This window comes from Melozone crissalis, unplaced genomic scaffold (assembly GCF_028551555.1).
Source record: "Melozone crissalis strain CALT ecotype California unplaced genomic scaffold, PUWL_Pcris_2 ptg000017l_1, whole genome shotgun sequence".
In the NCBI taxonomy this organism is placed as follows: Eukaryota; Metazoa; Chordata; class Aves; order Passeriformes; family Passerellidae; genus Melozone; species Melozone crissalis.
Window position 1 is genome coordinate 12,561,431 of NW_026535795.1, and position 18,803 is coordinate 12,580,233.

Below are 18,803 nucleotides of genomic sequence, written 5' to 3' on the forward strand. Positions count from 1 at the left end.
CCCTCCGCAAAGCCCCATGCCCTCCGCTCGGCCCTTCTCGCCCTCCTCACAGCTCCTCCTGCCCACCTCAGAGCCCTTCTGCCCTACTCGGAACCCCTCCTGCCCGGCTCGGAGCCCCCTGCCCGCCGCTCGGCCCCTCCTGCCCGCTCGGGGCGGGCCGGGGGAAGCCGCGCCCCCGCTCTCGTCACGGCGAGGGCCGGGCCGGGCCGGGCAGGAGGCGCCGAGGATCCGGGCCATGGTGGGGATCCCGGGAAGCTGCCAGTGTAAGAGCCGGGAGCGGGGCACCGGGCGGGAGGCAGCGCCGGGCCGGGCCGGGGGGAGCGGGGTCGAGCCCCCGGAGCGGGCCGGGGGAAGGGGACCCGCGCTTTGTATCATAGTCCATAATTGCACCTCTGATTAATGCGTGTTTCTCAGCGTGCGGGTTCGCTGCCCCGCAGTGTGGGCCTGGGGACCCCCAGCCGCAATCCCAGCCCGGCAGTGCCCGGGTTTGTGCGGGATTTCCAGCCAGGAGGGGTTCCGGAACAAGGGGTGCAGCCCCTCGGCAGGGCTGGGGCCGGCAGTGCCCGACCGCGGTGCTGCAGCCAAAGTGGCCTTTGCTTTGCACCCCCTGGCACTGCCCGCATTGCCTGCCCAGCACCGGAGCACCTCCGTGAGGTGTCTGGGACACTTTTGGAAACACCCACGGTGAAATAGCCAGGGCACGAGTGTTTGCCCTGCTGCAAACTGCGGGCACACAGCGACCTGGCACCCGCGTGTGCGAGCCCTGTGCACATAAATCCTTCTCGCAGCTCCGTGCAGCTGGCAGGGTGGGTATCTTCAGCTCCCTTTGCGTTAATTTCCCCAAAATCCCGTGTTTGTTGCCAGAAGTGTTGTGCCCTCTGAAAGCTTTGGGCAGGAGAGCACGTGGTGCCTCTCACGGTGTTTCAGCTTCCTGAGAGTTTGTGTGGCCTGTGCTGGTTTGTCCGCGATTGGGATGGAAATTGAGCCATGCTGGATGGGGAGTGAGGTGCGGATGGAACCGGGATGTCTGTGTGTGCAATGGCCATCACACATGGGCTGGATCACGGCCCCAGGGTGACTCTGTGGCTGAGCCATTGCTCAGGAAAGGGAGAAAAGCAGTTAAAAACTCACCCCAAAGCTCAGGAAATTCAGGAATCTTCAAATGAAGTGTGATTGCTCATAGGGAAGCAGTGTAAAGATAGATGCTGATGCTAATGTGGAAACCGCTCTGAAAGCTGCATTCCCAATATGGAGAAGGAATTACCAAGTGACAGAAGTTGGTTTTGTACTTTATGGTGCTGCTTAGGGCAGAATGTGAGGAGATGATGGGGTGAGGCTGTTACCCTTAAGGCAGCGGGAAATGTGAGTCTGTGGAGGCGTGTGGAGTTTAGCCAGCCGTGTCCCAGGTGCCTGGAGAGTGCCGTGGTGGCACAGCCGTGTCCATGTCCACGTGGCTTTGGAGAGCCCGGGCACCTGGCTGCTGACCTTCATCTTGTCAGCTCTGAAGAAAAGGCCCCACAGAAGGAGCTCGGCTGAGATCGTGTGCTTTAACCCTGCTGTCCACAGTCTGTGCCTAATCTTTCCCCAAGCTCCCTTTGAAGTCAGTCACAACAGGCGCTGCTGAGGGTGATTCATCTCTCCAGCCTTGGACACCTCTCTCTGAATGAGACAAATTCCTCACTGGAGGTGCCTGGGCTTTTTCATTGACTGCAAGGGGAGTGCAGGAGAGCCTGGCTGAGGCTTTGGCAGTGAGGAGCTGGATGAAACAAATCCCACCCAGTGTGTGTGTGTGCTCATGGTGTGTGCAGGGACTGGTCACATTCCCCCCTGCTTCCCTCAGACTGAGCACAGGGACGACAGTCAGACCTTTGAAATCCTGCTGAAAATATTTGAAGCTAAGGGAGACAGGGATCTTGTGCCTCCATCATAGCTTCAGAGTGGGTACCTGAAACCGGTTCCTCTCAGCTGGGACACTTTCTGCAACATGGGACAAGTTGTTTGAATATTGTATTGAATCCTGGCAGGAATGTATAGATGTGTATGTGGCTGTTGAGTTTTGCAATATTAAAGCATGTTTGGAATTAGGAAGAAATTCCTCCCTGTGAGGGTGGGCAGCCCTGGCACAGGGTGCCCAGAGCAGCTGTGGCTGCCCCTGGATCCCTGGCAGTGCCCAAGGCCAGGCTGGACAGGGCTGGGAGCAGCCTGGGACAGTGGAAGCAGTCTCTGCCCATGGCAGGGTGTGGAACAAAGTGATCTTTCAGGTTCTTTGCAGCCCAAACCAGTCTATTATTCTGTGATTAGGTCTTTTCATCTGGGTCCTGCTGACAGAACTGAGCAAACAATCACTGACCCTATGGCAACAGGGACAGCAAGGCCCCTGGCAGGAGAGGGTGAGGGCACCTGGAATGCTTGCAGTGACTCCGTGGGAGCTGAAGTGAAGTTTTTTATTCAGTTTAATGTGTTTGTGCCCAGCATCCATTGGAGAATACTAAGGATGAGCCTGGTGAGCCCTGCAGCTGCGTTATAAAGATAAGCACACAGATATGTGCTGAAGTTATCAGGACCTTTGTGGATAGATCAGGTGAGGATGCCCTGTTAGTGCAGCTATTGAGCAGTGTAAACACTTGCAGGAGACATCACTCAGTTCTTGGGCCCAGTGCTAGCCCAAGAACACTGTTGGGGTTTATAAAAAAAGTGAATAATCAGCTGTAGACTCATAATTTTTATAAATCTAATCAGCTGCATAGCCCAACGATTTCTGATTTTTACAGATGCTGGCAATGTCAGGAGGTTGCTTCATTTCTCTGGGTGTGTGTTACAGAGAAATGGATCAGTGCTCAGTGTGAAACTAACAGTGGGGAAGGAAGGAAGAAATGTGGGACTGCTTTGAAACTTTGGGATGTTCCCTGTTCATTTAAGGCACATGCTGACTCTCATGAATATGCTCTTCTTACGTGGATATTTCCAATGGCCAGAGATTGAAATGCATCATTCAGGGACTTAGTCTTGATTTTCATATGCTGTAAAATGAAGAGCTTTAGGTGTTCATTTTCCTTTGTGCCATTGTTCAGGAGAATGAAATAAATTGAAGTTTTAAAGCAGTCAGAGAAAAGAAAAAGTTTTTTGGTTTGCTGGCGCTCTGAGGATTGAAAAGAGTTTGTACTTGGGGAAGGGCTTGTGGAGTTGACTCTGTTGGAAGCAGGACTGGAGTGGAATAGTGAGCAGTGCTTTCCATCATCCTGAGCTGCCAAGGAGTCACAGGCACCTCGAGAGGCTGCCATGAGCCACTGGAGAAGGGGGAACTGCTCAGGTTTCCCCCTGGCTGGCAACAATCAGAGGTGAACTCTTCCCCTTCAGAAGAAGGAGGTGACTGTAAGACCCAGAAAGGTGAGAAGTGAATCCACCTCTCCCTCTCTGATGTAAAAAGTCCCAGGGGAAGGGTTTCCACCCAGGCTGTCGAATTACCTGGAACTCTTCAGAAAACCACCTGCATGAGGGCATTTGTCCCACCAGTGTCTGGGGCTTAAAACTTCTGCTGTGTCACTGTCACCTTCCCATCTCTTTGTGCCACATCCTGAGTGTGTGCACACCCTTGTTTGATTCAGCTACAGATGTATCCTGGACATAATTTTGGCCGTATTTGTGCACTCCAGGTTAATCAAGCCTGACTTTGGAAGTCAATTAAAATGTTCTTTGCTCCATTTCATGAGAGAGCAGTACTAACTTCTACAGATAACAACTTTTCTGGCACTCGGACTTCGAGGTCAAATTCTGCACATTTTCCTCAATGACATGCTTGGCACACTTGGGATAATTTAAAGGATCAGACTGTTCAGGCAGGGATTTTCTCCAGTGTAGATTTATGTTGGTATTTAAGGTTTTCATTGCTCATAGCCCTCAGCCTTGGGTTGCAAGGGTGTTTTCACAAGATATGTGGCATGCTCTTGGCTTGGCTTTGGGGCCATAGGTGACACTTCAAAGCTCGCTAAAAATATTTGAAAAATATTACAGAATTCTCTCATTGCAGGAAAATGCAGGATTAGCCTTTTTTTGCCTGTGGATATAAAATAATCAGACAAATACTTCATGAGTGCTTGCAGACTTATTGCGGTAAGATTGGACTGGATAGACACACCAGTTTGTTTGCATCAATACCAGCTTCTCCCTGCTTGTCTGTACTTTTTAATCCTCATGATCTCTTGGGAGTTGGCTTTCCCTCCCTAGCAGTGCACCTGGTTGCTGCAGCAGGAAGTTTCTCCAAATCTGTCACCTGACACGCTCCCACCTGGCCTTTGTGTGTGCTTGAGCCCGCCTTTCCTGCCAGGAGGCAGCAGGAGGAGGAGGAAAAGAGGGATAAAGCCCTAAAGGAGATATAAAATAGGGAGGCTGTATGTGTTTGGGGGGTGTGGGAGTGGGCTGGGTCGGGGGGGCTGGGTCGAGTTGCTGGCACTGGTGGCACATAGCAGGCTGGCAGCGGTGGGGAGCCAGTCCACGGACCCTTCCTGCCCCCCACCTGGTCAGCAGAGACTCTTCAGTCGCCTTAACAGCGGTGGTGAGCACACAAATGGGCCTGACAGCTCATTGCATCCTGGCTATCTTTTGTTTGTTGGTAAAAACCAAATATTTGCTTTCTACTTTTAAGCTGTGCACGCGGAGCCTCTCCGGATCTGGCTGCAGGTGTTGGATCAAGCAGAGGTGGAGCAGTGGCTGCAGTGTGGGGTACAGCTGTAGGGTCACACATGCTCCTGGGCAGGCAGAACTCCTGCTTGTCTGCTTGGGGCACAGACAGCTTCATTTTCTTAGGTGGGTATTGTGGCCTGCAGAATTTTGTGGCTGTATTCCTCAGAGCAAGCACCTCCCTGTGTCTTGGCTAAGCAGAAAGTTAATTTAACGCTTTTTCAGAGCATGGGGACAGCTCAGCCTGCGGCATTTCCAGGTGCAGATGATTAATTTGCTTACCTAAGTTGAGGGCAGGTAGTTGTGCAGGGGAGGTAGCAGAGCCAGGATGTTAAAACACAAAGAAGTCAAATGTTCCTCTGTTCCTCCCCCATTTGTGCGAGCTCGTTTGCATGAAAACACCCGTCTGGCAGATCTGCTGCAGGAGCCTTCCCTCCATCTCCTCCTCCTCCTCCTTCAGGATTAGCTTTGTTGGGGTCCAAGAAGCCACCGATGAATTGTGACTGGAAAGGGCTGAACTTTGAGGGGAGATGAAAAAAATCCCTCGAAACATTTGCAGCCCTGGCAGCGGCTCCGTGGGTCGCTGATGGGGTTTATCCTCTGACATCATGAGGATCTCTGACATTTCTAGCTTAGAAACAATAACTCGCCTTATCCGTCGTCATGTTTTTCTAATTAAAGACAAAGCTTGGTAAATATTTTTTAAATGATTGAATTTCCCAAGTATGGGAAACACATGTGGGGAGTCAGGCTGGCTGCGTCCGACGCGCCTTTTCCCACCGCGTCCCTCGGAGCACGCAAGTGCAAATACAGATTTAGAGCTGTGGGTGACAGGTTTATCTGAGATGATTGGCAAGGATTTATAAACCAGGAGGGGATTTACTTTGCTCTCCCTCCCTCCTCTTCCCCCTTCTTCCCCCGCCTCCCCGACCCCCGTCTCAGAAATAGGAAATTGGGATCACATTAAACCTTAATTGGTTTGGCTCCAGCGCTGGTTCGGTGGCTGCCAAATAGTTAATTTATTGCGTGAGAGTTTGGCCATGTGTTGAGAGGCAAATTTGCTCGAAGCAAGGCATCTCTGTAAACTATACATCCATTCCTGTGCCAGCTCCTGTTTACAGCATCTCCAGAGTGGGGTGCAGGGGTTGCTTTCTGTGCCCATCCCGGCAGGACAGCGCAGGGGGACCCCGCCTCCCTCACTCCCCTGCCAAAACGCTTTCAGGAATTGTTGCCTGAAAGAGCTTAAAGTGGTTTTAGCTGGACTTGGCGCTCGACGTTTGGAAACTGCCAGCTAGATAAGACGTGGGAGGCTCTCAGGAGAATAAATGCATCTGTTTGGGAGATAGCAGCAGGCCTGGGCTGTCACCGCGGAGCGGGGCCAGGTGGGGAGTCCCCGGGGGTGGCAGGATGGCTTTTCCTGCGTTGTGTCAGCAGGGCAAGTGGGAAGCTGGCATGTCTGGCTGCCCCACTGACGCCCTCCTTGTTCCTGCCCTTCTCCATGGTGGCTGTCGGACATCCTGGATTTGTTGTCACTTGCTCACAGACCCATGGCATCTGGTGGTGTTTGGCTCCTTTGAAGTTCTCTGGAAGATGGGCTCCAGCAGGAGAGTTTGCAGGACAAGCAGCCCTTGCTGAGGCCGTCACTGCCTTCCCCGGCACTTGACAGGGAATTATTTGGATTTGAGAGGATACAGCAGCCACAGTTAAGGACTCACTGCTAGCACGTCTCTGGTGTGGAGTATGACTTGAAAGAGGCTGTGTAAGGAATAAATCCATGGCTGTGGCATTTTATTTCGTTCCTCGCTGAGTTAAATAACAAACTTTGTGTAAGTGAGCTGCTTCCAGCTCCGAGGCAACAGAATTATCACCGCCGTGCTCAGCAGAGCCCTTTCTGTGTCAGCTGCTATTTCCATTGTGAACTTGATACCTGAAGGCTCAATATTGTGACCCTTTAATTTTCAGCTGCTGAAACGTCCCCTGCGAGCTGGCTAAAGGGGAAGAGCTCAGAGGGGAACTTGCAATGGTTATGCAGTAGGAGCACTGTGTTTCTTTGGGTATTTCTTAAGTGCTCAGTGTTTAGGAGAAATTGATAGGTAGTAGCAAAGCACATTTAGCAATACTTTTCTTTCTGTAGCTCTCGCTTCCTGGGATGTAATAAAATCCATTAAGTTCTATTTATGATCAAAGGCCCATATAGTAATAGTTTTATTTGGATAATTATGGCTGTTCCACCAATAATGAAAATACTGCACACTTCCAATACTGCAGCGTTTAGAGGGGTGCAGGGTTGGCACAGCCAAATGTTTGCAAGTTTTGCTGAAGAGTCAGAGAGAGACCAGTTGAAAAAAATTTGGATCTAGCTGAATCCCTGTAGGAAGGCGTGTCCTGCCCACAGGTGCCATGTTGAGCCATGCTGCCCTGGGTTTTCCAGCCACCCACGGAGGTGCAGCAGGATAAGGCAGACCAGAAGGGGACAAATTGGGCAGGTATCAGAAGCAAATGTGGCGTGGTTTGTTTTGGAGAGAACCTTTTCATCCCCAGGTCTGAATACAGGTTCAGCATTCAGCTGGGAGCAGCCACTCCCCACTTGTGCATCTCCTGCCTCGTTTGAAATGCAGCCACTTCTGAGCTGAGCTGCTGTAATTACTTTAAAGCACATCGTACTTCCACCACTTTTGGCAGGAAGGAGGGAGGAATACTGTACTGCACCGCCAGACAAAATAGAAATCAACAATTGGGATTTTTCTCAAAGAGCAGATCTATCTTCTCTGCCATTAAACCCGACTTGGATGGGAGCCTTGTACCCATTTTGCTTTCCCGGTGCGAGTGTGGCGTTCTGCAGCTCGCAGCCCGCGTTCATGGGAAGATTTAAAGCAGCAAATTCTAGCCAGGAATTCTTTCTAGCACTTTGCTTTCCTTCTGCTGTTTGCCTCCCTGTTCACACTACAGATGCTGATGGATCACCTTCCGTGGTGAGTAATGGGACACACTGTACTTTATGGTGCTGGGGAAGTGTGTGTGTCCTCAGGAATGTTCTGCAGAGAGGCACTGCCTGTGTGCCACAGCTCCTGCCCTGTGGAGTGCCAGTGCCTTGTTCTTGTGGCTCCCCTGTCAGTGACTGCAGATCTGCTCACACTGGAACTGTGAGTGGATCACCTGCATCCATTTACTGGGGTTTATTCACCCCTCTGCTGCGGGACACCTGACTTCACATCACTGCCCTTGGCCCACCTGAGTTTCCACATTCCACAAACACTGGTGGTGTCCTTTTATCTCCCCAGGGGATGATTTTTTTCCATGAAAGCTTGGTTTTCCCTCTTTATCTAGGCATGCTGAGCACCCAGAAGTTAATTTGATAGAATCTTCTGAGTACTCCACTGCAGTACTCCAAAAACATTCCCAGGTGCTTGTCTGTTTTCATCTTGAATATTTGAATATTTGAATATTTGTCTTTTTTTTCTTTTGTGGTATTGATTTTAGCAAGAGGGAGAATAAAGCCTCTTTGTGCATGTGAATAGGTAAATAACTATTAGAGCACACAAACTGTTGAGCAGGTGATTTTTAGATATTTCTTGATTAGTCCTCTACCAGTTTTATTTAAGTTTTCAATCACTGCAGTTACTGTGTTCATCAGATTTTATTTCCCATTTAATAATTACAGCAGTTTCCCTCGAGCCCTGTACCTCTAATTAAAAAAGCTGAGTTTGAGATAAAACTAATGGAATTAAATTTGTTATGATTTTATGGTAAAATATGCTCAGAAAAAAACACTTGTAGGCTCAGTCACTGCTCCTGAACATTGTTTACCACATCTTGATCCTCCATCAGTGCTGAGGACTTTCCTGGTGGCACAAGGACAGCAGAGCACCAAAGACCAGGATGTGATCCATGCAGGAATTCTTGCCTTCAGTCTCACAGGTACCAAACAAGTTTTGTTGGCACAGAATCTCCTTTTTTCCCTTGTGCATGTGTAAGGATTGCCTCAGTTTCCACTACATTTTTACTGTCCTGCTGCTGCTCCTGCTGGTCTGAGGTGGCCCAGGAAGCTCTGGAGAACCTGGCAGCACCACTCAGAGCTGGTCCTGCTTCAGGTGGGCTCTGGGCAGGTGTGACCCCATCCCCATCCATGCTCTGAGGGCCTCTTTTGGTGAAGGACAAGCCAGGGTACAGCTCTCCCTAAGCACATGCAGCACAGCAGGAATTTAGATGTGTCCAAAAGGCTGTGCTGCTCTGTGGATGGAGATGCACCTCTTCACACCTGTTTTATAACACAGGAGCAAAATATTCAGGGCATCTAAATAGTTTATGGCCTGACAAACAAATTCTGGCAGTAGGAGCACGAGTTTCCATCTCATTGAATGGTTGGCAAAGCCCTGGTAATTCCAGTCACTGATACAGCACAGGAATTATCCCTCAGCACGACTGGTCGTGTCAGGTCAGAGCATCACTGCTTTTTCTCAGCACTTGTGTGTTTGTACTTGAGGGGAAAAGAAAGTGTTGAAATGTCAATTCATTGGGCTCTTCTCTGGAGCTGGAGCAAGGTCTTGTGAGGTCAGAAAAAAGTGTCTGTGCATTTCTACACCTAAGTTGTAATGAGGAATTGTTCTCAAATCTTTTTTTTTTTGTCATACAAAACCTGACACAGATTCCCAGTTTGGCAGAGGCTCTGAGGTTTGTCTTGGAGCTCAACAGCTGCTCTGCAGCCCAAGACACAGAGTTCCTGCCATCTCCCAGCTCTCTGTTGGGCTGTAGGGAATTACTGGACCTTTGGAGCCCTGACTTGGGGCAGGTCAGTTATATCATGGCCATTCCATTTGGGGAGTGTGCTGTGAGCTGGAGAGAAGGAGTGGGAGATGCCAGTGTCCTCTGGCTGCTGTGGCAGGCAAGGGTGAGCTGTTTTGTTGATGGAGTGGCACACATGTCCAGAGGCATGGGGAGTTTGCCTGCAGCACTGTTACGGATTTTATGGTGTCTTTGCAAGCAAGAGGGAGCAGTTTGCTCTCCCTGCCACGTGTTACCTTGCACAGCTTTGAGACAGCCACATGCAAAATTCATTTCAGACATGTCATCCAGTCCCAGAGACTGAGGAATGTTGTAGTAGGGCTTTTATGAGATTTATATGCTTTGTCAAAGGTCCTATAGTTTTCTCATTAAAGCAGGATTATCCTGCTGGGATTAGCTGTTCTGCATGGGTGAGGAAGGCAGGCACTCTACATTTTCATAGTGAGATGCACTGAGGAACAGGAGAGCAGGGGGCCCAGGGATGCAGGTGTTTGGAAACAGGGCCCAGGAGGGGTTTTTACAAATGTTGGCTTGATTTGACTTGACTCCTGAACACGTGGGAGAATGCTGCACCTCCAGCACTCCTTAGCATCCAAATATCCCAGTCCTGAGACTCCTCCTGGCATTTAGCAGCCTCCTCAGTGCAAACCTCAGGGAGTGAATTTGCAGCTTTTCCATATGCCCAAACAAACAGGCAGGGAAAGCTTTTAATTTGCACAAGGATCTTTTACAGTCGATACAAGTTAAAGTTGTATCAGGTTTTTAAAATCCTGGAGGTTTCTGGAACTGATTCCTGTCACTTTGGCCTTGCAAGATTTAATTTAACCCTTAAATTATCTCCTTTTCCCCCAACATTTTATTACATAGACTCCCAGAATGGTTGGGTTGGAAGAAACCTTAAGGACCATCCTGTTCCAAACCCCTGCCTTGAGCATTTCTCATGGATTTTTTTTCCTGTATGACTACAATACTGAATTCAGCTCAGATCACTTGAAAATTACTGCTGGGAAACAAACAGTTTTGTTTGTTTTTTCTTTTGCTGGTTCTTTGGTGACCATAAATGTCTGGATCTTGTTGGGAAGTGGGTTTGGGGTTTTTTTTAAATGCACTGTCTGCCTCTCCAGTTTGTAATCTTGTAGTTATATACCCTTGTGTTCTTAATAGAAATATTATTAATAGAAATATTATTAATAGAAATATTATTAATATTTTTGTTCTCAATATAAATATTATTAATATTGCCATCACTGAGCAAGAAATGGAGGAAAATGGTGCAAAGAAATGCTGAAGCAGCACTGCTAACCAGGTAGTTGTATGACGCTGCTGCTTATTTGTAAAGAGTCTCCAAGAGGAATGAACTGTTGGACTAAAAGCTGCTCAGAGTGCAGTATTGACTTGAAGAGGGGTGTTACTTGATGTGACTGCTGTAAAAATCCCTTAAAAACCAGCCCTGGTATTTCTCTTGCTCTGCTCATCATGACATTCCCTACAGGATGAGAATTTGTCAAATGTTTTTCTGGAGAGGTGAATTTCCAGTATTCACTAGTCAGACATCAGCAGTGAACAGGACAAGAGTTTTCCTTGCTGTGTCCCAGGGGAGCCTCCTGCCAGCCTGGAGCCCCTCAGGGACCTGGACACACCTGCAGTGGCTGGGTTGGTGCAGCCCAAAGCTGCTGTGTGAGGTACAGTCAGTGGAGTACCAGTGGTGTTGTACTCTGAGTAGGATTTATCCCTCCTTTCCACACCTTCAGGAGGTTTGTGGTGGCTGGTCAGTGCAAAGCTGCCCAGCTGAGCTTTTCAGGCCCCCTGGGCTCAAAGGGAGCAGATTATTAACCACAAACACAGCACTTAAAACCCTGATAAGGCCTTAAGCAGGGCAGGAGCTGCTGTAACTGTGATCTCCCCCTGCAAGCAGCGCAGGGCTGTGGCTCACCAGGTGTTTGCCTTCAGCTGCAGCTGCTCCATCTGCAGCCCCAGGTGGAGCCGTTTGGGGCATGGGGAAAACACAGCTGGGAGAAGTTCAGAGCAGCCCTGGGAGGGGCTGCCTCACCTGGGCAGAGCAGGCTCAGGGCAATAAACTCAGCCTCACCTTGGCCACAGCCCTGGGTAGCATTAATCAAATCAAGAGGAAGTACATGTGCTTGAGCTGCTTTAGTTTTGTTGGGTGTTTTTTCTCCCCCCAGTAGTCACAGCCAAATCAAATTAACTCTTCCCAGAATGCTGCAGTTTAACTGCCTCTGATATCAACTCCAGCCCCACTTTAGAGGAGCTTTGCTGATGAATCCCTCTTTTTTATCTCCTGCTCCACGTTTTTATTGGTTTTCTTAAAGTTGTCTCTTTCTTACTCTTCTCCCTGAGGTTTTTGAGTTTTTTTTAAATGTAACTCATGGTGTAGAAAATGATGATTTTTGATGACTTTTGAAGTTTCAAGTTTAGTAAACCTGAGGCTTGGATTGAAGGTAATGATTTTCTTGTTTTGTCCCTCTCTGTGCATGGAAATTAACTTCACCCTACAGGTGTTTAGGTTCTTCTGGCTCTTGAAGTTGTCTGAACAAGTATGTCCAGGGTGTGGGGTAGAGGACACCTGCCTGCTTTGATGGGATGCTTTCAGCAAATGTTCCTCTCAGCCTATTGCAAAATCCCCCTTTGAGCTTCCATCCTCCTGCACAGGGCTGGTGGCACCTGGCTGTGAAATGCTGGCATCCAGGGCAGGCAGCTCCTCACTAATGATTTCCTGAGAAGGACTCAGGGTGGAAAAATAAGTTTTGGAACCTTTGCATGATACTCTCCTCCCTATCTCTCTGATTCTCCTGGGAATTTTGTTCTTAGTGCTGCTGGTTGGTGTGAGAAGAGCTCAAATAGCAGGGAATGAGTGGAGATGTGCAGCTCTGGATGAGGAGGGTCAGCTTAAATCTATGCTGGGCACACTTGTGGTGGCGTTGGAAGGACCTGATGCCTGCACCAGCTCTGAGTTTCCTCTTCAGCTCAGTTCTTTCAAGCCTTCTGCATGTTAAATGCTGGAAGTTGGTAAGGCTGGGTGGGTTGAGTGCTTTGTCAGCTTGGTTTTCTCCAGCCCTTTGTCTAGGGAGGAGCTGAGTGTGGCTTTTTGAGGCTTGGTTTTCTGTACCTGTTGTGTGTTGCTGCATGAGTTTGTGTCAGAGGGATCTTGGGATTGAGTCATCCTTCTGTTGGAAAATGTCCATCTGTCGAGACAGAAACCTTCCTTGGGAGCAATGTGTTCTCTCTCAGGAGATCAGATACCACCCTGAGCACTCCATAGCTGTCTTTGCAAACTGTACAGCATGGCCTAAATAAATATTTGGGTCTTTGGCATCCTGGTAGAGCTCTGACTGCTTGACCTTTGGCTGTCCTCATGTCCTCTTGTTTTGTGTAATTTTGGAACAAATATTGGGGTTTTTTTTGTTTGGTTTCAGTTTTGGTTTTTGGTGTTGGTTTTTTTTTTTTTAATAACCATATGAAAGGGGAAGATTTTAAATCCAGGTTTCATATCCAGGGCTCCAGTTTGTGAAGGCAATAAACAATGTCCTCAACTCCATCTGGGGCAGAGTTTGGGGATGGATGGATCCTGGTGGATCCAGCAGCACCCCCAGACACACTGTGGTCCCATTAATGCCTTCACTGGGAGAGGAGGGCCCACCCCAGTGTGACCAGCTGAGCTTGGCTGTGACTCCTGGAGGAACAGTGTAATGGGAATGACAGAAGAGTTGGGCCAGAAGAGAAAAATGCATGTTAGCCTGAATATGGCTTTTCATCCTCTTAAAATTCTTCTGCTTCTTTGAAGTGTGAATCCCAGATGCTACAAAAGTATTTTTCCAGACGCGGCTGTGCTGTCTTGCCGTGCATTTTCCACCAAATTGCTGAATTACTGTTCTCCTTCTGGTCTTCAATTTTTTTTTTTTCTTTTTTTCATTGCTTTATCTGTCTGTATGTTTTACATGGCCAAAACTCAATTCCTGTCTCCCATACCCATCTGAGCTCTCCCCCACGAGGCAGCATTCCCACCAGGCTGTGGTGGAGGACAGGAATGCTGGCTTTTTTTCCAGGAAACTTGTAAACAAGAACTTCCTGTTGACACGAGCTGTAAATCTGCAAATAGGCTCTGCTTCCGGCAGGAGGGGAAGGTAATAAAATTTCAGGTCCTTGTTCACTGTGCCTGGTCCTCCTTGAGCTGCATCCAAACACTGCAGAGCACAGAGAACCTGCTGAGTGCTCTATACCTCTGGAAATGAGTCTTGCCTTTGATTTTTTTTCTCCTTCAGGCACCCAAACAGATGCAATGCTAATAGAAGCCAGTTGGAGAATGTCAAAACCCTGATGACTCCAAAATGATGCTTCATTTGCTTGTTTTCCCCTTTCCTTTCTCACTGCCTCTCCCACCACTGAGCTGATCTTCAGTTTTGGGGAGTTAACTCTGTCTTACATCCACACCAGACATTTTGGGATAATAATCTGGCCAGCCATTAAATTCCCCATGGCTCACATTTTTGGGAGGCTGATGGATGCTTTAATTCTGGGAGGGTAACAGGGTCAGGTAGCACACACCTAGGCAGTGGCTGAACTTGCTCAGCAGATTCCAATGGTTGGGATGACAGTGATGATTTTCAGGATCAGCTGTTGGGGCTGCTGAGGCAGATGAGGAGCCTGGAGATGGTGGAAGGAGACAGTGGAGAAGGGAATCAAAAATGTGAAAAACACCAATCACTTGTTTTTAAAATTTTTAAAAGTTTAATAGTAATAAAATGGTTATAAAAATAGTAATACAATTAGAGTAACAATAATTTGGGCTATTTGAATTAGGACAATAGGAGACAATAGAGACAAAGAGTTATGGGCAGTCCGGGTACCTTTTCTGGGCAGCAGGAGCCCGAAAAAGGACCCACATTAACAAAGGATTAACCCTTAAAAACAACAGCCTATTGCATATTCATACACCTCACACATGATGCATAAATTCCATTCAAACACAGGATTCTGTCTGGGCAGTGTCAGCTTCTTCCTCTGAATCCTGACAGTGCCTTTGAGGTGGGAAGAAGTTCGTTTCTCCTGATAATGGAGATTCTCTTTCTCTGAAAAATTTAGGTGTCCTGTGGCTGCTATCTTGGTGCGAGTCCTTTCTTTTAAAAAAGTATCCTACATAGCATTGTTTTTATTTTAACATTTTTTATAACCTAAAACTATATTTAACACACTACTTAAGAGAATTAATACAGCATAATTTTCTAACACAACACATATAATATTCATCTTAATATTTGCAAAAAAACCAATCATAAAATACATGCATTTTTCACAAAAAATACGGCAAAAAAAGAGATTAAAACCATAGTAGTGGAAACAAAAAGGATACAAAAAGGAGGAAGTGGTTACAGGACACAGCAATAAGGAGCACCAGGCAGGTGCAACCTCCTGAAGGGAGGTTTTAGACAGGTGGGGTTGGTCTCTTCCACTGGGCAGCACTGAGAGAACCAGAGGACAGAGTCACAAGCTACAGCAGGGAAGCAGGTTGGATATTAGGAAGAATTTTTTTACTGAAAGAATAATAAATACTGGACTGCTCTTCCCAGTGAGATGGTAGAATTGCCATCTCTGGATGTGTTTAAACAAAGAGTGGCCATGGCACTTGGTGCTATAGTCTAAGTGAGGTGTTAGGGCGCAGGTTGGACTCCATGATCTTAGAGGTCTCTTCCAACCTCATGATTCTGGGGTTCTGTGATCCCTACCCTCAGATGGGTCTGGCAGTGCTTTTGAGTGTGGACAGCACAGTGTGATCTCCCAGAAACAAAGATGTTGCCCTGCCCACAACAGCCTGGGATGTGGAGAGAGGAGGAACAGCGACGTCCTTGCCCTCCTGGTGGATTGGGTTTGCATGGCCACGTTTTGGTGCTGGGAGGGTACAGGGATGAGTATTTTCAGAAGCTTCCCCCTTGAGAAGGAGGGAAGGGTGGGGTAAGGTGGTTTTGAAGATTGATTCCACTTCTGATTACCCGGCTCTGATTTTGTGTGGCCAGCAGGAGCAGGGAGGTCATTCTACCTCTGTACTCAGCACTGGTGAGACCCCATCTTGAGTGCTGTGTCCAGCTCTGGCCCCTCAGTTTGGGAAGGGTGTTGAGATGCTTGAGGGCAACGAGGCTGGTGAGGGGCTGGGATCAGAAACCCTGTGAGGAACATTTGAATGAACTGGGGCTGTTTAGCCTGGAGAAGAGGAGGCTCAGAGGTGACCTCATTGCTCTCTACACCTTCCTGAAGGGAGGCTGCAGACAGGTGGGGTCGGTCTCTTCCACCAGGCAGCACTGACAGAACAAGAGGACACAGTCTCAAGCTACAGCACGGAAGGTGTAGGTTGGATATTAGGAATAAAAAAAGAATAATAAAATGAAAGAATAATAAATACTGGAGTGAACTTCCCAGGGAGGTGATGGAATCAGCATCTGTGGATGTGTTTAAACAAAGACTGGCCATGGCACTTGGTGCTATGGTCTGGGTGAGCTGTTAGGGTGTCACGGTCTGAAACCACGACATAGGGCAAAGGTTGGACTCGATGATCTTAGAGCTCTCTTCCAACCTCATTATTGTGATAAAAGGAGAGCCTGGATGGAGGCTGGACTCTCAATAAGCATCCCATGAATGAATCTCTGTGCTGTGGCCGATGTCCGGCCCTGTCCCTGCGCTCCCACCCGCCGGCCGGGCTGGCCCTGCCTTGGCCCTGCCTTGGCTCCGTGCCCTGCCGAGCGCTCCAGCCGGGCTGGGAGGCACATGGCAGCGGTGAAAGGGGAGCCTCTCGCCGCCCCTGAGCCTGGGTGGGCGTGCTGGGCCTTTCGTAAACTAATAGCTCCCAGCAGTGCTCCTAAATCAGACTTTGTGGAGCCGGCAGCGCGGCGCTGGAATGCCGGGCCAGGCGCAAAGGGCTGCGCTGGGCTCTTTCTTCTTTTTGCTCCCCCCCAAAGGCAGCGTTTGTTAGGTCTAAAGGGTCAGCGGGAAGCGGGAGAAGGGAGCTGGCAAAGAAAAATAGGGGGAAAGTAAATGGAGGAAAAAAACTAGCAAAAATCCATGTTTGAAATGTGGTTTTTGTGATTGGTTGAGGCTGGAAGGAAGGGAACCCAGCTCGGTGCTAAACTGGGATGCTATGGGAAAAGCTGGTGGTTTTGCTGGGTGTAATGAACAAAACAACTTGGGATTTATTTTATTTTTAAAGGGAGATGGGAATTGGAATATTCTTAATGAAGGTTATCAGGTTAGTGACAACTAATTAATGAGAAAAGAACCGTCCTTGAGTGGCTGTATGGTGGGGAGGTGCCACTTTCCTCCTCTGAAGCACTGGGAAAGGAGCAGAGCCCCAGCAGCCCTCACAGATAAGGGCCTGGAGCAGAGGGAAGCTCAGGGTGAAATTGGGGAAAAAAGAGCCTGAGATAAAGAAGGAAAAGCTCCTTCTGTTAAAAGAGCCTGAGATAAAGGAGGAAAAGCCATTCTCAGGGGAAGAGCCAGAGCTTGTGGCAGGGAAGGCACCAGTGGAGGGAGGTGCTGGGAGCAAACTGGGATGTAGTGAGCCTGCTGTAGGGAAGGGGCTTGGAATCCATCACCTGCTTTATTGCTCACAGTGGTGCCTGGGATGAGGGAAAAAAACCCAAATTCTGCTGCTTTGTTAGGCTTTAATCTGTGCTTTCTAAATTGTAAATGGTCTTCCACATCTGCTGCTGAGAGCACTGGGAGCCTGGAGTAGGGTGCCTGATCCAGGACGCTGCTCTCAAAGCCATCACCTCACCTGAAAAAGGGAGGATTTTGGCTTCCAAAGCTTGTCTGCACCCAAAACAGGTGCTAAAGAGGATGGTCCTGCAAGAAGTGGGGCAAAACTGTCAGATGCAGACAGGAAATTGGGGTTTCTAAAGCAGGGAGAGGGGGCTGAGAGCTGCAGCAGAGCTGCATCCACACAGCCTCCAGTGCCAGCAGAGCTCCTGGTCTGGGCAGCTGAAGTTGAGAATCACTGAAATGACAATTGGAGGGGAGTGGATGTATGTATTTGAACAAATCTCTGTAATCAAATGGCACTGCTATTGATCTGGAAAATACTGTCAAGCTGCAGGGCTGTTGGACTAGAAATAATCCTCTGCAGGCTGGATTTTCCTCTCTCTCCAAATAGGATTACTCATTTTTTCCATATTTCTGTGTTTGGTTTAAATACCCGTGACAGCTACAGAAGCTTGGATTTCTAATCAGAGCAAGGGTGTTAGATTTAGGAATTGGTTTGTTGTTTTGGAGCGGATATTTTGTGCATAGGACATCAGTTCCTTCATGTTTTTTCTTTACAGATGTGGCCACAGGAATAAAGCATCATGTGCTTAGGTGATGTGTGTCCCCTACCCTCCCTTAATGGGTGGCCAGGAGTAGTTTTAATAACTTCCTCAGGTTGTGTTTAATTCCTTGTTGCATCTGATTATTTGGGGGATTTTTTTGGCAATGTCTGATTGTGGATGTCCTGGGTGTAAAATTCTTCCAGCTCAGTTAAGGCCAACTTTTAATGTGTTTTTTTCCCCTCTCTGAGGAGGATTAAAATGGCACAAAATCCAAATACTGCTCGTGTTCGCTCCTGAAGGAGGCAATGTGATTGGATTTGGATTTTGTTGAGGGCTGGAGCTCTTCTGCTCTGGGGAGAGGCTGGGGATGTCCAGGCTGGAGAAGAGAAAGTTCCAGGGAGACCTTAGAGCCCTTTCCAGTGCCTAGGCTCCAGGAGAGCTGGAGAGGGACCTGGGACAAGGATCTGGAAGATCTGAGTGTGCCTTAGCAGGGTGAGACAGGATTTTAGGATGGAATTGTTCCCTGTGAGGGTGGGCAGGCCCTGGCACAGCTGTGGCTGCCCCTGGATCCCTGGCAGTGCCCAAGGCCGGGCTGGACAGGGCTGGGAGCAGCCTGGGACAGTGGAAGGTGTCCCTGGCAGGGAGTGGAATGAGGTGAGCTTTAAGATTCCTTCCTTTCTCCATGATTCTGTGACAAATTAAGCTTGTTAACATAATCTGCCATGTGCTAATTCAAATAATGGATGTATTGAAAAGAGGATGTTTGTTAAATGTGATAAATTTGCCAGGAATGGAGAGGTCTGATCTCAGTTTTGGGGGTTGAGCTTGAACTCAAGTCACTGAGTGTCCCTTGCAACCCCACCAGCATTGCTTCAAAGGGAGCAGTCCCTTCTTGGCTCCACTGTCTTGTAAGGCATAAAGAAGGCAATAAAATGTTTGACTTTCCTGCCAGACCTGAGCCTGGAGGAGGAGGAGGATCCCAATTGGTTTCCATCAGATTCCAGTTAGCATGAATTTACGGTTCCTACTTAGCCT

At 48.5% G+C, this 18,803-nt stretch overlaps 1 protein-coding gene across 4 annotated transcripts in view; it reads left to right on the forward strand.

Moving 5' to 3' along the window:
• Positions 1-200: 200 nt before the first annotated feature.
• The window catches only part of CBFA2T2 (CBFA2/RUNX1 partner transcriptional co-repressor 2), a 59,393-nt gene continuing 40,790 nt past the window's right edge, over positions 201-18,803 (forward strand). For all 4 annotated transcript variants that reach the window (XM_054274741.1, XM_054274743.1, XM_054274742.1 and 1 more), the window contains exon 1: positions 201-263. In XM_054274741.1, coding sequence (XP_054130716.1) covers positions 236-263 — 28 coding nt within the window. In that variant the 5' untranslated portion in view covers positions 201-235. The remainder of the gene's footprint in view (positions 264-18,803) is intronic.